This window comes from Labeo rohita, chromosome 4 (genome assembly GCF_022985175.1).
Source record: "Labeo rohita strain BAU-BD-2019 chromosome 4, IGBB_LRoh.1.0, whole genome shotgun sequence".
Classification (NCBI taxonomy): Eukaryota; Metazoa; Chordata; class Actinopteri; order Cypriniformes; family Cyprinidae; genus Labeo; species Labeo rohita.
In genome coordinates, this window is record NC_066872.1 from 24,421,739 (window position 1) to 24,442,308 (window position 20,570).

At 37.1% G+C, this 20,570-nt stretch overlaps 2 protein-coding genes across 2 annotated transcripts; one reads left to right on the forward strand and one right to left on the reverse strand.

Annotated features, from left to right (window-relative positions):
* Nucleotides 1-482: 482 nt before the first annotated feature.
* Nucleotides 483-8,385, reverse strand: depdc4 (DEP domain containing 4). Its single transcript, XM_051108163.1, has 9 exons — nt 8,305-8,385; nt 6,301-6,706; nt 6,079-6,230; nt 4,109-4,301; nt 3,796-4,022; nt 3,551-3,693; nt 1,710-1,835; nt 1,550-1,628; nt 483-1,475 (listed from the first exon to the last, which is right to left on the reverse strand). The coding sequence occupies exons 1-9, from the start codon at nt 8,378-8,380 to the stop codon at nt 1,276-1,278; spliced, it is 1,602 nt and encodes a 533-aa protein (XP_050964120.1). The 5' UTR covers nt 8,381-8,385; the 3' UTR covers nt 483-1,275.
* Nucleotides 8,386-12,278: 3,893 nt separating this feature from the next.
* On the forward strand, nt 12,279-19,472 carry usp44 (ubiquitin specific peptidase 44). The gene is made up of 7 exons (XM_051108568.1): nt 12,279-12,500; nt 14,475-14,736; nt 14,886-16,154; nt 17,681-17,876; nt 18,556-18,664; nt 18,754-18,959; nt 19,071-19,472. The coding sequence occupies exons 2-7, from the start codon at nt 14,560-14,562 to the stop codon at nt 19,199-19,201; spliced, it is 2,088 nt and encodes a 695-aa protein (XP_050964525.1). The 5' UTR covers nt 12,279-12,500; nt 14,475-14,559; the 3' UTR covers nt 19,202-19,472.
* The last annotated feature ends 1,098 nt before the right edge of the window (nt 19,473-20,570 follow it).

Here is a 20,570-nt window from a genome sequence, read left to right on the forward strand (position 1 = left end):
TTCAGCATTTACTAATACATTATTAAAATCACAATTTGTGTTTGTTAACATTAGTTAATGCACTGTGAAATAATATAAATTAACAATGAACTGTATTTTTATTAACATTAACGAAGATTAACAGTGTAATAAATGGTTTGTTCATAGTTTGTTCATGTTAGTTAATACATTAACTAATGTTAACAAATGACACCTTATTGTAAAGTGTTACCAATAAAGCTATTATTTGCCACTCACAATTCTCAAAATTGATCCCTTTCAACAATCATTAAAAATATGAATCAATAATATAATAAATACTAATTATTTAGAGCATTAAAATATTTAAATTGTTAAGAAACAAGAATCAGAATGAGATTTAAATGGATTTTAATGATTTTAAAGTATCAGAAAATTAAAGTGCGCCTAAAACAAAACAAAAAAAAAAAACAATCTAATGCAATTACAATTAGTCAAAGTACCAGTATACAACTCACTTTATCAATTATTTATTAATAAATATCATTAATATGTAACACCATAATTAATCCAGTGCATTCATTCATCAGTGTTTTACAATTAAAACTTCCCTTTGTTTTTCTGAATAATTATGCCTTATACATACATATTCACATCATATACTGCTACAATAATCAACACAAATCCACTTAAAAATCACAAGTTGATACTTATGCAGAGCACAGTAATATTGAGGTCAATATTAATTAAAATAATTTGCTTACAGTCATTGGGAAAAAAAAAAAATACAAAGAGCATAATTCAAATCTCTACCTTTAAGGCGTAGTTATCTATTTCTCAATTTCAAGTGCAGCTAAAACTATTTCTAATAGTTTTTAAAAACCTGAGCATATCACACGATTCAAGTAATTCTACATTGAGATATTCAAGATGATGCTGACTTTTTAAAGCTCATAAAAACAGCATATTCACTCACCTGATGGAATTATGTAGTGTACAGTAGTGATAAGCAGTTTTGTCATAACATTAATAATTGTAATAACGGTTCTGCTTATAAAGCTTATATAAATCTACTTGCAAATGAAGTCCTCTATCTACAAACACATCTCCTGTAAATTTAGTAATTAATTTCTAATCTCCGCTATATTATTTTATGTAATGTGACATTCTGATAAATTCTATAACTGATAAATCCACTCAGATGAGTGTCAAAATGCTTTCAACTAATGAAAATAAGTTCAACTATTCTACAACCCAGATAATAATAAAAGCATTCATAGACTTAACAGGCTATTTTTATCCCGTGTTCATTGGTTTTCAGAATGAAGAGAAGAAGTGCTGGAGGAAAATCCCTGGGTGGTGTTTCTGGAACTGTTTGGCAAGTCGTCTCTTCTGTTTGACAGACAGCCCGTCACTGTGAGCGATATGGTGCATTAACTGCTTCAAACTATCAAGAGTAGCTTTATCTTTGTCATCCTCGTACTGCTGGAGCGACACCTGCTTGCAGAATGTGAACACTGCAAAGGCAAACAAGGAAATGTTAAAAAAAGGTCAATGTGTAAATCAGTTTTATAGATGGACTTGAACTCACATGCTACATTATCTAGATCCCTCCCTTGCTGTAAAGTTTGTAGTGTCTTCCTCACCGCCTCAATCAATGATAATGGTGTCTAGATATAGGAAAGAAAAATGATTAAGTGTTCTGTTACACAGAATTTAAAAAAAACAATGTGTAAGTAAAAAGGACATACCTTAAAGAGTTGTGTGTGATTATCCATGAGGAACAGCAGCAGTTGCTCACATTGGACACGAGTCATTTCTTTACTCTGGATTACGGCCTTCACAAACGTCTTGCTAACCAAAGCCCGGTTTTCAATCTGTTATAAGACAAATGTAAGGAGCCTGTGCATTTATACTATTCATTTACACATTATTCCTAAATTCAACTATGGTTAAAACAAAAAACTGACCAAAGTCCATACATTTTAATAGTAAATTTAGCCTGTGACTTACATTTACGGTTAGTAGAAATGTTTACATTACAGTTCAAAAGTTTAGGGTTAGTACAACATATTTCTTTTTTAAACAAATTATACATTTATTTATTAAAGATGCATCAAACTGATAAAAAGTGACAGAAAAGGCTTTTGTTACAAGGAAAATTATATTTCAAATTTAGTGTTGTTCCTTTAAATGGTACATTTAGAATGAGAATCCTGAAAAAAAAAAATGTATTATGGATAATATTAAGTGGAACAACTGTTTTCAACATTATGTTTGTACGCACCAAATCAATATATTAGAATGACTTCTGAAGGATCATGTGACACTGATGACTAGAGTAATTGCTGCTGAAAATTCAGCTTTTCATCACAGGAATAAATTCAAGTTTAAAATATATTCAAACAGAACACTAGAAATATTTTAAATTGTAACAATTTTACAATATTACTGTTTTTACTGCATTTTTTTAGTTTTTAAACAGTAAGATTTTTAATGTTTTTAAAGAAGTCTGCATTTCTTTGATCCAAAATACAGTAAAACAGTAAATTTCTGAAATATTTTTACTATTTAAAATAACTGTTTTCTATTTGAATAGATTTGAAAATGTAGTTTATTCCTGTGGTCAAAGCTACATTTTCAGCATCATTACTCCAATCTTCAGTGTCACATAATCCATCAGAAATCATTCTAATATGTTGATTTGCTGAAGCATTTATTATTATTATTATTTTTATCAATATTTAAAACAGTTGATTACATTGTTTTCAGGATTTTTGATTAATAGAAAGATCCAAAGATCAGCATTTATATGAAATAAAAACCCTTTGTAACATTATACACTATACCATTCAAAAGCTTGGAGTCAGTAAATGTTTTTTGGAAAGAATTTATAGAAATTGATACTTCTATTTAGCAAGGATGCTTTAAATTGATCAAAATATTTCCATTTCAGATAAACGCTGTTCTTCTTCTGAATTTTCTATTCAACAAAGAAACCTGGAAAAAATTTTACTCAGCGGTTTTCAAATAATAATAATAATAATAATAATAATAATGTTTTTTTGAGCAGCAAATCAAAATATTAGAATGATTATTAAAGGATCATGTGACTGGAGTAATAAAGCTAAAAATTTGATTTTGAAATTACACTAAAATATAAATTTTAAAATATTAAAATAGAATTCTTTTTAATAGCACAAAACATTTTTACTGTTTAAAATTGTGCTGTACTTTGGATCAAATAAATGCAGGCTTGCTGAACATAAGAGATGTACACCACGATTGCTTGTATAATTATTAAAAATGCATAAATTCTATGCATTCAGAAAAAAAATTGGATATATTCTAATTTTCTTTTTTTTGAAGTATGAATCCTAGTCTAAACATATACATTTATAGAACAATCATAAATTGATTCTTCTATAAATTGGTTGATTAGAGGAGAAATTTATCAATCTTTTTCTATGCTGATACAAAAAATAAATTAAAGAAATAACAGTAAATACATTTAAAAAGATAAATTAATTATATGAATGAATGAATCATGTTTCCACTGTTTAAAAAAAAAAAAACTATTGCGATCGTTCACCTGCTTGTGCAGTCTGAAAGCTTCATTATCTGCAGCAGCTGCCATAAAACCCAATAGCCTGCGTAACTCGTCTCTGCTTGTGGACTCCAACAGCTGCAGACAGAGCTGAGCCACTCGTAGGGCATCCTCACCTCTCCCACAATCTAATGAAGTACAAAAAGTTGATTCTTAAGAACAAACAACCACCATGCAAATGTTTTCAAACACCTTTAGTATCCCCTAACACTATTGTGTTTTACATTTACCCAGAAGGTTTAGGATTCCAGTCTGGATGTCTGTGTAGCGGCCTGACAGTAGTGGAGGTCTCTCGGGGCTGTTGTAATATTTGGCGATGGTGTCGAACAGCAGTCTCTTATGCTTCTCCTCTCCAGATGCTGCATTCTGCTGAATGAGCTGTTCGCTGGCAACCACGATTAACTGATCTGGGAACAGATCAAGACAATCCACTGCTGCCATCAGCCAAGAGTCCAACCTTTAAAAACAGAAATACAAAACACAGGTGAACCCACACAGAGACTATGAATCTAAATGTGGTGGTATTGAGTGCTGTGCACTGACTCTGGCAGGTTGAGACTCTCTGACACTTCACGATCCACGCGGGTGTTGGAGATGACCAGGTCGCCGTGGTTGCGCAGAGATGAGCGCAGGGGCTCCAGTTTGGCAGGTGAGGTCAGAATACAGTCTAGCATAGAGATCTCAACCACCTGTAGCAACTGAAGTAACGCCTGCTGCTTCCAAACGTCCCGTACCACTGAGACAAACACAAGAAGAGAAGAAATCGTAAGTGCTGTTCACAAAAGGCATGTTCATGTAGTCAATAGACTACTTTGGAACCCCAAGAAACCACATCAGACCACCTTTAGAACCCATTACACTACATCAGATCTTCAAGAAACCCTTCCAGATTCAATTTTAACTATTCCGACCAATTTAGATCACATCAGAAACCAAATCAGACTCTTTTAGACCACAATAGACTATATCAGAACCCCAGGAAACCACATTAGACCCTTTAGAACAAATTACACTACAACAGATCTTAAAGAAACCACCCCAGACTCAATTTAAACTATTCCGGCCAATTTAGATCTCATCAGAGACCAAATCGAACTCTTTTAGACCACAACAGACTACATCAGACCCTGAGGAAATCACATTAGACTCCCTTAGAACACATTACTCTACATCAAACCTTTAAGAAACCACTCCAGACTCAATTTAACCTATTCCGACCAGTTTAGATCTCTTCAGAGACCAAATTAGACTTTATTAGTCCACAATAGACTACACTGGAAGCCCAGGAAACCACATTCGCCTGCTTTAGAACCCATTATACTACATCAGACCTTCAAGAAACCACCCCAGATTCAATTTAAACTATTCCACTCAATTTAGATCTCATCAGACCAAAACAGACTCTTTTAGACCACAATAGACTACATCGGAACCACAGAAACCAAATTGGACTCCTTTAGAACCCATTACACTACATCAGACCTTCAAGAAACTAGTCAATTTAAACTATTTCAACCAATTTAGATCTCATCAGACCAAAACAGACTCTTTTAGACCACAATAGACTACATCGGAAGCCCAGGAAACCACAACAGACCCTTTTAGAACCCATTACACTATATCAGACCTTCAAGAAACCACCCCAGACTCAATTTAAACTATTCAGACCAATTTAGATCTCATCAGAGAGCAAATCAGACTCTATTAGACCACAATAGACTACATCGGAACTCCAGAAACCAAATTGGACTCCTTTAGAACCCAATACACTACATCAGACCTTCAAGAAACCACCCCAGACTCAATTTAAACTATTCAGACCAATTTAGATCTCATCAGACCAAAACAGACTCTTTTAGACCACAATAGACTACACCAAAACCTCAGGAAACCACATTAGACCCTTTAGAACCCAATACACTACAACAGAACTTCAAGAAACCACCCCAAAAGTGAATTTAAACTATTTCAACCAATTTAGATCTCATCAGAGAGCAAATCAGACTCTGTTAGTCCACAACAGACTACATCAGAACCTCAGAAAACCACATTAGACCCTTTAGAACCCACTACACTACATCAGACCTTCAAGAAACCATCCCAGACTCAATTTAAACTATTACGACCAATTTAGATCTCATCAGAGCAAATCAGACTCTATTAGACCACAATACACTACATCAGAACCTCTAAAGATCAGACCAGATCAGACCCGGGTAGACCACATCAGACCCCTTCATAACCCAATACACCACATCAAACTAAATTTATAGCTCATCAGACCTAGTAAGATGTCATTAGAGACCAAATCGCACTCTATTAGACCACAAAAGACTATATCAGAACACTAAAAACAGCTATTGTTTTGCTCTGTGATGAAACATAAAAAGGCCACACCCTTTAATAAACCCGACTCACTTATTTACTATATTAACACAATGAGAAAATCTATTTTAATTTGTGTAAATATAATGAAACGTGGAAATTATGTTCATAATTTTGTGTAATTTCACCTTTTTTTGAGAGGAAGCTGTTGGAAATAGCAGCACGGTTTAAATCAGAGGGCACAGATGGGTGCAGGTTTATATTCTTTAGTAGTCTCTCCACTCTTCTATCTGAAGATCCAAGAACCAATGGGTTGGAGATGGTCTGCATTTCTCCAAACCTGAAAAACGCACAGCCTTAAGTTTTGCAAAGTAAACTTTCGGACATGCCAATCATACAAACGTAATTACCTCGAAGTGGTCTTCCTCTTTCCAGTTTGTTTGTCTGGAGTCTGATTCTCACAGCCACTGTGTGTCTTTTTGGTCGAGCCGTCCAGGAAGCGGTAGAGGCTGCAGCTGGAGTCCTCGAAGGTCATTTCTTTTTCTCGTCTGAAGAGCTTCATCCCTATGGGTTCGAACACTCTAGACTCCATTAGGGCTTGGCAGAGCTTGGCAGCTTTGAGACGGGACACTTCGCTGGAGCAGAAATAGATGTTCTGCATGAGGTGGCTCAGAACTACATCTACCGCATCAGAGCCGGTGAAGCAGTCATGATGGACGCGCAAGTGATGTCTGCGGGGTCGGAGCTCCACCTGCGTCCGCAGAGCTTCAATGATGTTATGCCACAGCTGAGTCGCCCTGAAGGGACCAGAAAAACCTAAGAGGCATCAGGACAAAATGAAAAAGTCATTAAACTCAAAGAAAAATTACGGTAACACCTAAAGTCATTTTTTAAAGTGGGAAAATTTCCACGGTCACCGAAGTGCCTAATTATGCCTAATTAAAACTCAATTTGTTCTTAATTAAATGTTCTATACACTACCAGTCAAAAGTTTTTGAACAGCAAGAAAGAAGTCTCTTCTTCTCACCAAGCCTGCATTTATTTGATCCAAAATACAGCAAAAGCAGTAATATTGTGAAATATTTTTACTATTTAAAATAACTGATTTCTATTTGAATATATTTTACAACATAATTTATTCTTATGATCAAAGCTAAATTTTCAGCATCATTACTCCAGTCTTCAGTGTCACATGATCCTTCAGAAATCATTCTAATTTGCTGATTTGCTGTTCAAGAAACATTTATCATTATTATTATCAATATTTAAAACAGCTGACTACACTTTTTCAGGATTCTTTGATGAATAGAAAGATCCCTTTTTTAGGAAATAAATTATATAAATAATATTTTTATTTAGCAAGGATGCTTTAAATTGTTTAAAAGTGATGATAAAGACATTTAGAATGTTACAAAATATTTCTACTTCACATAAATGCTGTACTTCTGAACTTTCTATTTATCATAGAAACCTGAAAAAAAAATCTACTCAGCTGTTTTCAACATAATAATAATAATAATAATAATTGTTTTTTTTGCGCAGCAAATCAGAATATTAGAATGATTTCTGAAGGATCATGTAACTAGAGTAATATTAAAAATTCACCTTAGAAATCACAGGAATAAATTATATTTGACAATATATTCAAATAGAAAACAGCTACTTTAATTAGTTAAAAAAAAAAAAAATCAAATGTTTTTTTTTTTTTTTTTACTGTATTCTGAAACAAATAAATGCAGGCTTAAAAATATATTTTTAAAAATCTTACTGTTCAAAAACTTTTGACTAGCAGTGTAAGTCCAAAATATTAGTGTGTATATATGCAGTGGAAAAATAAATTAAAAATTGTTTCCTTGTCACTTACAGAAAATCGTAATCAACATTAAGTTTAAAACGCTACAGAACACTGGATATATTTTTTAATATATTCCATGTTCTAATCTTTGTTTTTCACTTTATTATTAATATAAAACGTATCCAATATTCTCTCAGCTTTATGCTAATTCCAGTCTCCAAACACAGAAGACCATAAAAACCGAGCTCAAAGAGACACAAAGTTATAAAGTATATTCTTCATGTAGTTATTTCAGACTATATTTTGCAAAATATTTGTATTACCAATAAATATTTAAGTCATAATGTGACCACAGGAACTACATTTGACTAACGCATAAGCAAAAAAGGAATTTTATTCCAATATTTTGACAAGCCACACACAAATGAAACTTAAAAAACACAATTAAAAAAACATAAAAAAAAAACCTGTTCAACTAACGTTAGCTCAAATGAATAACCTGAGAAGGATCTTGATTCATTTGGTGAAACTCGTTATCAAACAAGTGGAAACATGCAGTTAACTAACAAAATAAACTGTACATAAACATGCGTGCATCATATAAACAGTTTGTTTGTACCTGACAGCTGTTTATTCTCTCTAAAACAGGTTTGACTGTTCAGTCTTCTGAACCGCGGAGTCAAATCCACCGCCATCGCGGCATCGGAAATGGCGTCATACGCCCAGCCTGTGACGCACATCGGTGCGACAGCGCTCTCTGAACTGAGATCAGTATCGCAAGCAGTTTTATTAGCGATATCTCTAATAGATATCTAGACAGTTAGAGATATCAACAATTATAATTGCACTAGTAAGAAATCGGATTTGAGATATCTGTAAACATGTTTTGACTAGTCAAATCTCCATGTAAGATATCTAACATTAACGCGTCATAGATATCTTTAACAGACGCGTCACACATATGCAAAGGTAGTTAGAGATAGTCACAATTATATTTCAAGATATCTGAATTGTACCTGCATCGAAGATATCTTCAATGCTATTTTGACTATTCATAACATACATTCAAGATATCTACAATGCCATTTAGACTAGTCATATCCTTCCATTTACTTCCATTGGAAAATATTTTCTGATATCTACAAAAGAGTTTTGACTAGTAGACATTGTAATTAAAGATATCTGTTTTATACAGAAGTAATTCAAAAGCTGTGTTGCCAAGTTGGGCTACTTTAACACTGTTGCTATTTTCATGTCCGCGGGTTAAAGCGACCCCAATAGCCTAATATTTAGCCCATGAAATGCTAACTTGACTAGGGGAACCCCGCCAAAAAAAAACGTGTATTTTATCTCCCTGAATGCGATTTTTAACGGGGGATTCGCCCTCAAAACGCAATTGGGCTAGTTTTGAGTAGCAATTTGGCGGGCTTTGTTGTGAAAACCTGGCAACCCTGTTCAAAAGTATGGAAATAAAAATGTAGCTGGCCTGGAGCATGTGTAAAAGTGAGCTATACAGAGAGGAATTAGATAACAGTTAGTCTTTTATCCTATTCTATATCGTAATGTTGAGACGTGTGTGCTGTGGCTTAAAGCCTTTATTCACAAACATAAGTTAAATGCTATAAAACAATACAATACTCCCACCTTGTGGGCTATTCCCTGTGGAAGCTCGTTTCCGCCACTAAGTAACTACTAAATAAATAGCGACTTTTTTTCTCACAATTCTGACTTTTTCTCATAGTTGCGGATATAGCTAAACACAATGCAGCTTGCATAAAGAATTGTGAGTTATAAAGTGTATATCTTGCGTTGTTTATATCTCGAAATTCTAAGAAAAAGGTCAGAATTGTAAGATAAAAAGCTGCAAATTACCTGTATTTTTTATTTGATGGCGGAAACAAGCCGCCATAACGACACAAGTAAACCTGAATCCATACACAACGTAATGTCAATGAGACATTCTAAAACGCTTAACGTGATATTACTCACTTTATATGAGGAATAAAAGCTCGTTCTTTTGACAGCAGAAAGTGTTTATTATAAGTAAAATTTGACAGAAGTTTTTTTTTTTTTATTTCAAAAACAAAAATACAAAGATACTTCAAACAGAAAATAAACAAAAGTGGGGGATACATATAAGTATGCATCATGGAGGGTAAAACATTACATTTTACAAATAACATGTTTTAATATTAGAGACGTTTTTATACATTTCTTGTTTCTAGTAACTTAAATCAATGTGTCATAAAATATATTAAGGTCTTTACAAAAAAAATTAAGAGGGAGTAATAGACATTATCTTTGTTTTATGTATATGAAACTTCCCAAGAAGTATTAACACCTTTAAAGTGTTATCTACTACCTCTGATCCAGTATTGCAATTAAAAAAAAAGATCATAGATTCATCTATTTTAATTAATTTATAAAATATGTGACCCTGGACCACAAAAACAGTCTTAAGTCGCTGGGGTATATTTGTAGCAATAGCCAAAAATACATTGTATGGGTCAAAATTATTGATTTTTCTTTTATGGCAAAAATCATTAGGAAATTAAGTAAAGATCATGTTCCATGAAGACATTTTGTAAAATTCCTACTGTAAATATATGAAAACTTAATTTTTGATTAGTAATATACATTATTAAGAACTGTATTTGGACAACCTTAAAGGCAATTTTCTCAATATTTTGATTTTTGCACCCTCAGATACCAGATATTCAAACAGTTGTATCTCGACCAAATATTGTCCTATCCTAACAAACTATACATCACTGGAAAGCTTATTTATTCAGCTTTCAGATGATGTATAAATCTCAATTTTGAAAAATTGACCCTTATGACTGGTTTTGTCATCCAGGGTCACATATAACAAAAACCAACCTAAATACCTGCTTCCAAAAATCTTCAGAGTATTTACAGTTATGAAATAAGTGTGTAAGTGTTTCATTTTCTAAATTACAAAATGAACGTTTAGGTGAGACATCTTTTCTAAACTTGTTAATAAAAGTGTTATAAGGATAGTACCTGTGCAATATCTTAAAATGTATTTCCTTTACCTTATTTGGGAGTAAAAATTCATTAGATGCCGACCATATTTTTTTCAGTAGAAGACAGAAGTTTGGTTTTACCCGGTCGTTGTTAAGGTACGTTAAACCACGTTAGGCTGTTTCCGTATAATGGACTTCTATGGGGGGAGAAAACGCTTAACGTGATATTATTCACTTTATCTGTGAATTTAGGGCTCGTTCTTTTGACAGTAGTTAGTGTTTATTACAAGTAAGGTTTGACAGAAATTTGGGTTTTCCTGGTTGTTGTTCGTTACGTTAAGCCACGTTTTAGAATATCCCATGTCAATAAATGTCATCAGTGCCAGTTAAACTTATTAAACTGTAATCTTTTTAAAAATCAGCCTTCACCTTTTTTAACTGCATCTGATTATGAAGCATTGTTTTTGCTCGTCCTGTATTTTTTGTACTATTTTAAATGTTTCTGTTGTATAATTCCATTATTCCTCATTAGGTCTAAAAACATACATAAATTCAGAATGAGCAGTTTGTAGTTTTCTGCATTTATTTAACATTGCGTCCGTTTTGCAACATATGGCTGCATCCACATTTTATTTAATAATCCCTGAAGCACTTATATCCAGCAACTTTTCTCTCCATCACAACAAAAGCAGACTTATATATGTGACCCTTGACCACAAAACCAGTCATAAGGGTCAATTTTCGAGATTTATACCTCACCTGAAAGCTGAATAAATAAGCTTTTTGTTGATGTATAGTTTGTTAAGATAGGACAATATTTGGCTGAGATACAACTATTTGAATATATGGAATTTGAGGGCGCAAAAAAATCTAAATATTGAGAAAATCACCTTTAAAGTTTCCAAATGTAGTTCATAGCAATGCATATTAGTAATCAAAAATTAAGTTTTGATATATTTACAGTAGGAATTTTACTAAATATCTCCACGGAACATGATCTTTGCTTAATTTCCTAATGATTTTTGGCATAAAAGAAAAATCAATCATTTTGACCCATACAGTGTATGACTTAAGACTGGTTTTGTGGTCCAGGGTCACATATGCTGTTAGCAGTTAGCACTAAACATTAGGGAGGAGCTGAGTAAATTTAGTCTCACGTCACGCCACAGCAGATTCGTATTATGCGCGTTATTTAAATAAATCTGATCCTAGGACTCACTTTCATTACCCCTCCCATGTGTACTCCCGCAGTTACAATTTACGAAGAAAGTGGAAAAATAAAATAATAACGCCCACCTAAAATTATAAACGAACGTTAGATAACAAACGTATTTCATTTATTAAGTCCAATTTAAATCTAATTAAATATTTAATATGCTACGTTTAACAAAAATTCAATTTCCGTATGCATTCATCCTCATCTCTACTACTGTATTGACATATGCGGAACAAAAAGGAATTTCTTTTCATAAAGAGATTTTTTTTACCATATTACGTGGAATATTCATTTTAATACACTTTCGTTTCCACGCGAGGACTGAGTGAGATTTGAAACGGTGAAAATGTCCCGGCGGCGACACGTAAACATTAGTCATCACAGAAACAAGTTCACAGCCTTCACGTGTTTTCGCTCCTATCAAATCTCAAGATTTATTAAAGATACTAAATGCGAGGTGTGTTAAAGCGTCTCTTTTGTTTTGAGCGGTCTTGGCACCTCGCGTGTCCTCTCAGGCGTGACGTCACGGAGGGACACTCCACGCGACAAGTGTAGACAAGATGGCGTTCGCTGTTGTGCCAGAGAAGTAACCAGTGCTTGACGAAAAATCAGGTTAGTGAAATATCACTCATTTCAAACAGCTCCGATCTAATCGCGTTCACACCAGCGGCGGAAATAAACCGCAATCAGTGGATTTCACTCGCCCAGCACCTCAGCCTCACTTCACTGCTGTGTGATTTTAGCATTAGCGCACTAGCATCCCGTGTGCTGGTTAACTTTCCTCTATAACAGGCTGATTAGAGAGACTAAACTAGCTGAGCTGCTCTGAGCTCAGCCGCTAACCTGGTTAGCTCTTTGAAACTAGGTTAGACGAGGTGGTTAGCACCTAGCACCACTCACCATTCGCGCGCCTAAACATCTTCAAAGTCAAATCTGATAGTTTTAACTAAATCTGATTGTCATTTAAGTACATTACCGGCTAGAATGCGAATAAAACCGTAGCGATAAAGACAAACACTGGCTGTGCAGTAACAGTTTTTACAAAGCCACTTACAATAGCAATGTGCTAAACGCATATTTAACCTTCTAAACAAGACTAATGTCAACAAAGGTGTATTTCTAGGTTGACTACTAGTTTGTTTTTGTTAAACACACGTGGGTCCCAGAGAAAGCGGGGTGTTATTTTACTAGTGACACCGATGAACATTCGTCCGTGAAGCCAAATAAGGGACATACATTTGCTAAAGCCGGGTTGTTTACATGCTAAGCTAATTACTTACTGATGTTTACAGGCTTGATGGCTTGGTTTAGATTACAAATACTCTTTGAAGTACCATGATACTGTCGTGCTAAGTAGTACATGTCTAAAACCTGGTACGTCATGTAAACAATGTGGTACATATATTTAGAGTGACACAGTGAATAACTATAGTAATTCCATTTGGTTATGTACCATGGTAGTATCTTTTGCTAGTACTTTTGCTAGTACCTTTTCTATGTGTGTTTGTACATACAAAGGTACTGAGGTAGTAGTTAGTACTACTGTGTAATTATCATGTTATACAACATAATTGTGTTAGTTCTTTAGTATTTTTTTGGACATACCATGATATTCTTTGAATTACATTGAAGTACCTTGGTATTGAGTACTTCAGTATACCATGGTATTACTGTGTTGGAGAAATCCAGAGATTGGTAGTTTCTATTTAATCACTCTTGTGATCAACACTGTGTGTGTGTGTGATGGCGGGAACAGATTCTTCCTCCTGTATCGGCTGAGCCGTGTTCTTGCGCAATAGTTTTATGACAGCTCTGTTAAACTGCTGTCTTAATATAACCTCTTGTACACTGTGTGTATATCAGGGTTCATTTGATACAGGATTGCTGTTTCACTGAAGACACTGTAAACAATGACGCATACACTACCATTCCAAAGTTTGTGGTCAGTAAGATTTTTATTGATGTTTTTGAAACAAGGCTGCCTTTATTTGATTAAAAACAGTATTAGGAAAACAGCGTGAAATATCAGTTTTAAAAAGTTTTCCATTTTAATGTATTTAAAAATGTAATTCATTCTTGCGATGCAAAGCTGAATTTTCAGCATCATTACTCAGGTCTTCAGTGTCATGTGATCTTTCAGAAATGATCGTAATATGCTGATTTGCATGTGGAAAGTACATTTTCACTGTACATTTTTAAATACTGTTCTTTGATGAATAGAACGTTTAAAAGAACGGCAGTTGTTTGAATTTTTAACAATGTAATTCTTTTGAAGTGTTTTTAGAAATAGAAATAATGTCACGATTGAAGGATATGTCTATTAAAAAAGCACACATCCAGGGTTGCCAGGTTTTCACAACAAAGTCTACCCAATAGCCCCTGTTAAAAATCGCGTTCAGTTGGGTAAAAGACATGTTTTTCGCATTCTAAGTGGATAAATACGACGTCACTGGGGTCGTTTCAACCTGCGGACATGAAAAAAAAACTTGCGGGAACAGTGTTAGAGTAGCCTAATTCCGCGGGAAAACCACAGACTTGGCAACACTGCACACACCTGTTCCCTTCTGATCCATTTTTTTTCTGCAGATTAACCATCATGCCTTGGGAGGAGCTGGTTTCACTGCTGGCTGCCGTCACCATGGTGATGTGAAGAGGGCAGTGACTGACTGTGATGGACAGGTGTAAGCACGTGGGTCGCTTAAGGCTCGCGCGGGACCACTCGATCCTGAACCCGCAGAAATGGCACTGTGTGGACTGCAACACCACCGAGTCGGTGTGGGCATGTCTCAGTTGTTCGCATGTAGCGTGTGGACGCTACATAGAAGAACATGCGCTTCAGCACTTTAAGGTATGAATAAATGTTGATCTTGAAATTACACACATCACCTGTATATATAAACATGTGAATGTTTATAAAAGTGCTAAATCTGTTGTCTAATCTGACTGTGTCTAATTTTATTAGCTGTATTCATATTAAAGTTTTTTTTTTTTTTGTAGGAGCAGCACCACCCTTTGGCCCTGGAGGTGAATGAATTATATGTATATTGCTACTTATGCGACGACTACGTGCTGAATGATAATGCGACAGGTGACTTGAAGTTGCTGCGTAGCACACTAAGTGCTATCAAGAGCCAGTGCTATGAAGTCACCACTCGGAGTGGGCGCACCTTGCGCTCGTCCTCCGCTGCAGGAGACCAGTTGTCGCCTAGCACACAGGAGCTGCAGTTGCGCGATGAGGACCGCATGTTCACGGCGCTGTGGCACCGCCGTCGTGCCCTGATCGGCCGTGTGTTCCGCTTGTGGTTTGCACAAACGGAACGAGGGAAGAAGCGATTGGAGGAGGAGCGGCAACAGGAGGAAGAGGAGGAGAGGAAGCGGGAGGCACGGGAAAGAAGGCGGCAGCTCAAACGGCAGCTCAAGGAGGAGCTGGAAAGTGCACCTCCGAGGAAGAGCCATCGCATTCGTCGGCAGAGCCTAAAGGCAGCTTCTCCGGATTCGTCGGCGGTGTCAGCCAAAAGCACCAAGACTGTGAGGCGTAGGTCTGCTCCTGCTCGCGTCTCCACCCCTACTCCACGAACTCCTAGAGAGAGAACGCCTCAGCAGAGGTCCCGTCCACAACCCAAGGCCAAACGGCCTCGGGCCCCACCTCCTAAAACAGGTGATTCGCCTATCAAACGACGCCCCACCGTAACTCCAGGAGTGACGGGTTTGCGCAACCTTGGCAATACTTGCTACATGAACTCAATATTGCAGGTTCTAAGTCACTTGCATGTATTCCGGGAGTGCTTTTTGAGGCTGGATCTGAACCAGGCGCTGGAGCTGCTAGCCTCTGCGGTCAGCCGTAAGTTAGGACTCTCTACTCAGCGGGTGACCCAGCCCAAAGGCTCCAACCAGGGGTCGGGGCTCAGCGGAGGTGCATCCCGTTCTCGCAACATGGAGCTCATACAACCCAAGGAGCCCAGCTCCAAACACATCTCGCTTTGTCACGAGTTACACACGCTGTTTCAAGTGATGTGGTCAGGCAAGTGGGCACTGGTGTCCCCGTTTGCAATGCTGCACTCTGTGTGGCAGCTGATTCCGGCGTTCCGGGGTTATGCACAGCAGGACGCGCAGGAATTTCTTTGTGAACTCTTAGATAAAGTACAGCATGAGTTGGAACGGACCAGAACGTTGACACCTGCCACTGTTCCGGCCAATCAGAGACGGCTTATCAAACAGGTGCTCAGCGTGGTCAACACCATCTTTCACGGCCAGCTTCTCAGTCAGGTAATGAGTTTGCATCCACACACACAATCATATCACAGCTGATTAACATGTAAACTAGGGATCCTCAAATCTGAAAACAAGATCCACTTTCCTGCAGAGTTTGGCTCTAACCCCACACCTGAGCATGCTAATCAATGTCTTCAGAATCATTAGAAGATCACAGGTAGGTGAGTTTGAGCAGGGTTGGAGCTAAATTCTGCAGCGCATTGGCCCTCCAGGGCAAGTTTTGAAGAGCCCTGATTTAAACATGAGGCCAGCAACAAACTGTAGTGGTAACAAACCTCCATACCCAAGGGGGGTAACCTTCTGTTGTTCCGACAGTAGTTCACCTGAAAGGCCCTGTCCCAAATGGTGTACCTGTGAAGTCTACAAGAATGTAGGGCAGGGGTGTTCGCTTTTGCTCCTGATGGGCAATAGTCCTGCAGAGTTTAGCTCCATTGTGTTCCAAAACACCTGCCTATAAGTTCGGATTCGGGTTTTTGTATGTGGGGTTGGTGCTAAACTCTTTAGGACAGTGGCCTTCCAGAATCAGGATTAGACACCCCTGCCGTATGGTGTTCCATTTGACATTTCTAGGTTTCAGAAGGGTGCTCAGAAGTGCCTCCCTTTGAAGCTTTTATGTGCAGTTGAATTTTTGGAGCCAATGTCAGTACATGCTTAGCAAAAGTGCACTTGAATAACAACAACCCAAAAGTCTATGCCAGGGGTCTTTAAACTTGGTCCTGGAGGGCTGATGTCCTGCAGAGTTTAGCTCCAACTTGACTCAACACGCCTGCCTGGAAGTTTCTAGCATGACTAGTAAGACCTTTGACTTTGATTCCTCCGTCCTCATTTCCTTTCCTTGCATCCTTCCCTCATATCCTAAGGAGGGTGGAGCTAAGACGCGAGGAAAGGAAACGAGGATGCACAAATATGAAATGAGAAGCACCCCTTGATTAGCTGGTTCAGGTGAGGTTAATTAGGGTCGGAGCTAAATTCTGCAGGTCACCAGTCCTCCAGGATCAAGTTTGGTGACCCCTGGTCTATGCAAACAACTACCCAAAAGTCTAAAACTTGCCCTGGAGTGCCAGTGCCCTTCAGAGTTTAGCTTCAACCCTGATCAAACACACCTGAGCAAGCTAATGTCTTCAGGATCACTAGGAAATCACAGGTAGGTGAGTTTGGTCAGGATTTGAGGGAAGTGGATTTTGAGGAACCCTGGTGTATGCGAAAGTATGAAAGACAGCAAGGGATTAGGGTGGCGTTTGGGACAGAGCCAAAGAAAATTGACAGCAGAATACTGTGTACACTGGATGTTGCATTCTTAGTGTTGCCACAAGGGGTGCTATAGTGAGTACTACAGTGCCTTTGTTGCCACACAGAGAATGCCACATGTGCTTGCATGGCAAATTCCAGATGCTTCTGCAGATTCAAGGTTGATTTAAGTTGATTTCACATATTTCAAAAAAGTGTTTTATTTGCTCAATCGCTTTTTTACAAATATCAGATACAATTTTGCTAAAAGTCCTATTCTTTTTTTCTGTTAGGTGAGGTGTTTAGCATGCGATCATCGCTCAAACACAATAGAGCCCTTCTGGGATCTTTCTTTGGAATTCCCGGAACGTTACCACAGCAACAGTAAGGATGCTGCACAGGTTCCGTGTGGGTTGACAGAGATGCTGGCCAAGTTTACAGAAACCGAGGCTTTGGAGGGAGCAATATATGCTTGCGACCACTGCAACAGTAAGTTGAAAACACACCAACATGCAATGCCACTGCAAGGCAGGTTTTTCCAAACTCGGTCCTGGACGGCCAGTGTCCTGCAGAGTTTAGCTCCGATTAATCTCAACTTAACTGCCTGGAAGTAAGTTCAGGTGTGTTCAGTTTGGGTTGGAGCTAAACTCGAGTACACTGGCCCTCCAGGGCTGAGTTTGGAGATCACTGCTGTAAAGAAAACCTCTGATATAGTAGATAGCCCTGAATTTGAAGGGGATATCAAGGCACTCAAAGGTGAACAGAGTTATTTCTGTACCAGTAGTGATCAGTAAATAGAATTGTTTTTTTGTTTTTCCCCCAAACACGGTTACCACCCAGTGCCCGTCTTTGATTGGCCAATCAAACAGACAACATGACACCTGAACTCGTATCATTGGCTGAGCCTAAAGTTGTTGTCAAGCTGATCAAACAAAGAGAGCAGCAATATTTTGAAAACGTCACAGTGTTTAGACTCTTTAGAAAGTCAACAATTTAATGGCTATCTTAAAGTGATCTAAACATTAAACTGGGATAAAAGAATATCAAAAGAACACCTTACTTTTAAGTTAAACCTCAAAGGTTTAAATCTTCTCCCTAGGAGTTAGTTAATCCCACTTATTAAAAATGCTTTAATCCACTAAATTTCTCGTTTTGCTGTCTCTTGAAGGCAAACGAAGGCGATTCTGTTCAAAGCAAGTAGTCTTGACTGAAGCTCAAAAACAGCTGATGGTTCACAAACTGCCTCATGTTCTCAGACTGCACCTCAAACGTTTCAGGTATGCACACCTTTATATAACCCCAAACTGCTTTCCCAGTTTTGAACTTGCTGTTATCAATAGATGTTAATGCGTATGTTTACATTTAGGTGGTCTGGGCGAAACCACAGGGAGAAGATTGGCGTTCACGTTCAGTTTGAGCAGGAGCTGAACATGGAGCCCTACTGCTGCAAAGACTCCAGTAACTTACCCCACCCTCAACACTTCCTCTACCAACTCTCTGCTGTCGTCATGCATCATGGGAAGGGATTTGGCTCTGGCCACTACACTGCCTTTTGTTATAATACAGAAGGAGGTAAAACATTCTTTCAGCTGCCAGTTATGAATTTATAATTACTCGGTGCAAGGATACCAGAAAAGAGAATGACGTAACTATCGTAAACCAACTTTTTGTCTTTCTTTTCAGGGTTTTGGGTGCACTGTAACGACTCCAAACTGAGTGTGTGTGCCGTGGAGGAAGTGTGTAAGGCCCAAGCCTACATTCTCTTCTACACACAGAGAAACTCTCAGGACAAAAGCAAAGCCAGTGACCTCTGACCCCTTCTGAGTACCCTGTCAACCACAGAGACTGTCTGTTTTGTACATTCTGTTAATATAGTTTTGAGACGGTTAGCGTGTCTCCTTTTTCTAGTGTACAGCAAATGTGGAGAGTATGTTTTTGTCACGCACACTTATGCCTTAAAGTTTTACAACTGACAGATTTCGGTAGGAGGCATTCTCGCAGTGATTGTAGCGTTCGTTTGTTCGTGTGCGTGTACCAAGAGAGTGAAATTGGTCCACGTCAGCAGCATTAGTGTGACTCTCATCAGTGTCTGTACGTATCCCTGATTGTTGTCCACAAACCAAAGTCGAGTTGTGAATGTGTACCGAGCCTGAAATGTCTGTAGCGTCAGTATCAGTATGAAAGAGGGTTTTTTGTTCTCTTCATATCACAAGTGTTTTAATATCTTCAACCAGATTTATAAAGTGCCCTGCCAAGTTAAATCATTTTAAAGGTGTTGAGACATTTAAACAAGACTCGATTCAGGAATTTTTCTGTCACCTTCTCAGAATGTAGTTTTATACCTGGTATTTGGGTAGAGAATTTTTTTTCCATTTTACAGGAAAATGTAAACGATTTTTTCACCAGCAAAAGACAATGGATGCTGTATATTCTCCCCTTCTGTCTGTGGCGTTAAAGACTGTTCTATGTAGTCCGTACACTTTGTTGGATGTTTGTGTTTGTGCGATTCACACACTTACACTTGCTCAGATATCTTATGGCGTTTCCACATGTTGTTTGTTGTTCAAATCCATTTTCCTCCTCCGCTTTCGAGCAGGTATAGATGTAAAACTATGCAAATTGTTACCTCAATTCATAGAGAAATTTACCTCAATAAAAGGAGAATATTTTTGCATTTTTCTAAACAAGTTGTCACCTGGTTTCTTTACTGGTTTAAAGATTGTCTTGAGTTTCCATGAAATGTTTGTCTCTTTATATTTTTTTATTCTTTTGAACAATAGAAAACAACTTTATTCATAAACCAGCAGAATGAATTTCACTGCAAATCCTTTATAAACCGTTCTTACACAGTAGTCACATTCTATGTGTAAATCGCTCATAAAACCTAACTGATGTGTAAATTACTGCATTATAAAGCACATAATTTGTTTGCAAAACCTAAAAACATTCTTGGGTAAATTGATTCGTATAATGAATAATGCTGTTGTATAGCTTTATTGTGCAAAATTTATAAATGTAAAATGTGTAAATGGGTATAATGCATAAATTATTAATAAAACCATTGTTACGTAATTGTCTCATTCAGTTCATAAACTTAAAACTAGTTTAAATTGCTGCTTTGGACAATGTGCATATTGTCCACAAAACTATTGCTATGTAATTACAGCAATGTGTAAAATTAGT

Coding starts and splice junctions, on each gene's coding strand:
- depdc4 (XM_051108163.1), bottom strand. CDS start 8,380: ATGGCGGTGGATTTGACTCCGCGGTTCAGAAGACTGAACAGTCAAACC. Junction 4,302..6,078: donor CAGCTTCCTCTCAAAAAAAG/GTGAAATTACAC, acceptor TGTTTGTCTCAG/TGGTACGGGACGTTTGGAAG. Junction 1,836..3,550: donor CTTTCAGACTGCACAAGCAG/GTGAACGATCGC, acceptor GTCTTATAACAG/ATTGAAAACCGGGCTTTGGT.
- usp44 (XM_051108568.1), top strand. CDS start 14,560: ATGGACAGGTGTAAGCACGTGGGTCGCTTAAGGCTCGCGCGGGACCAC. Junction 17,877..18,555: donor TGCTTGCGACCACTGCAACA/GTAAGTTGAAAA, acceptor TGTCTCTTGAAG/GCAAACGAAGGCGATTCTGT. Junction 18,665..18,753: donor CTGCACCTCAAACGTTTCAG/GTATGCACACCT, acceptor GTTTACATTTAG/GTGGTCTGGGCGAAACCACA.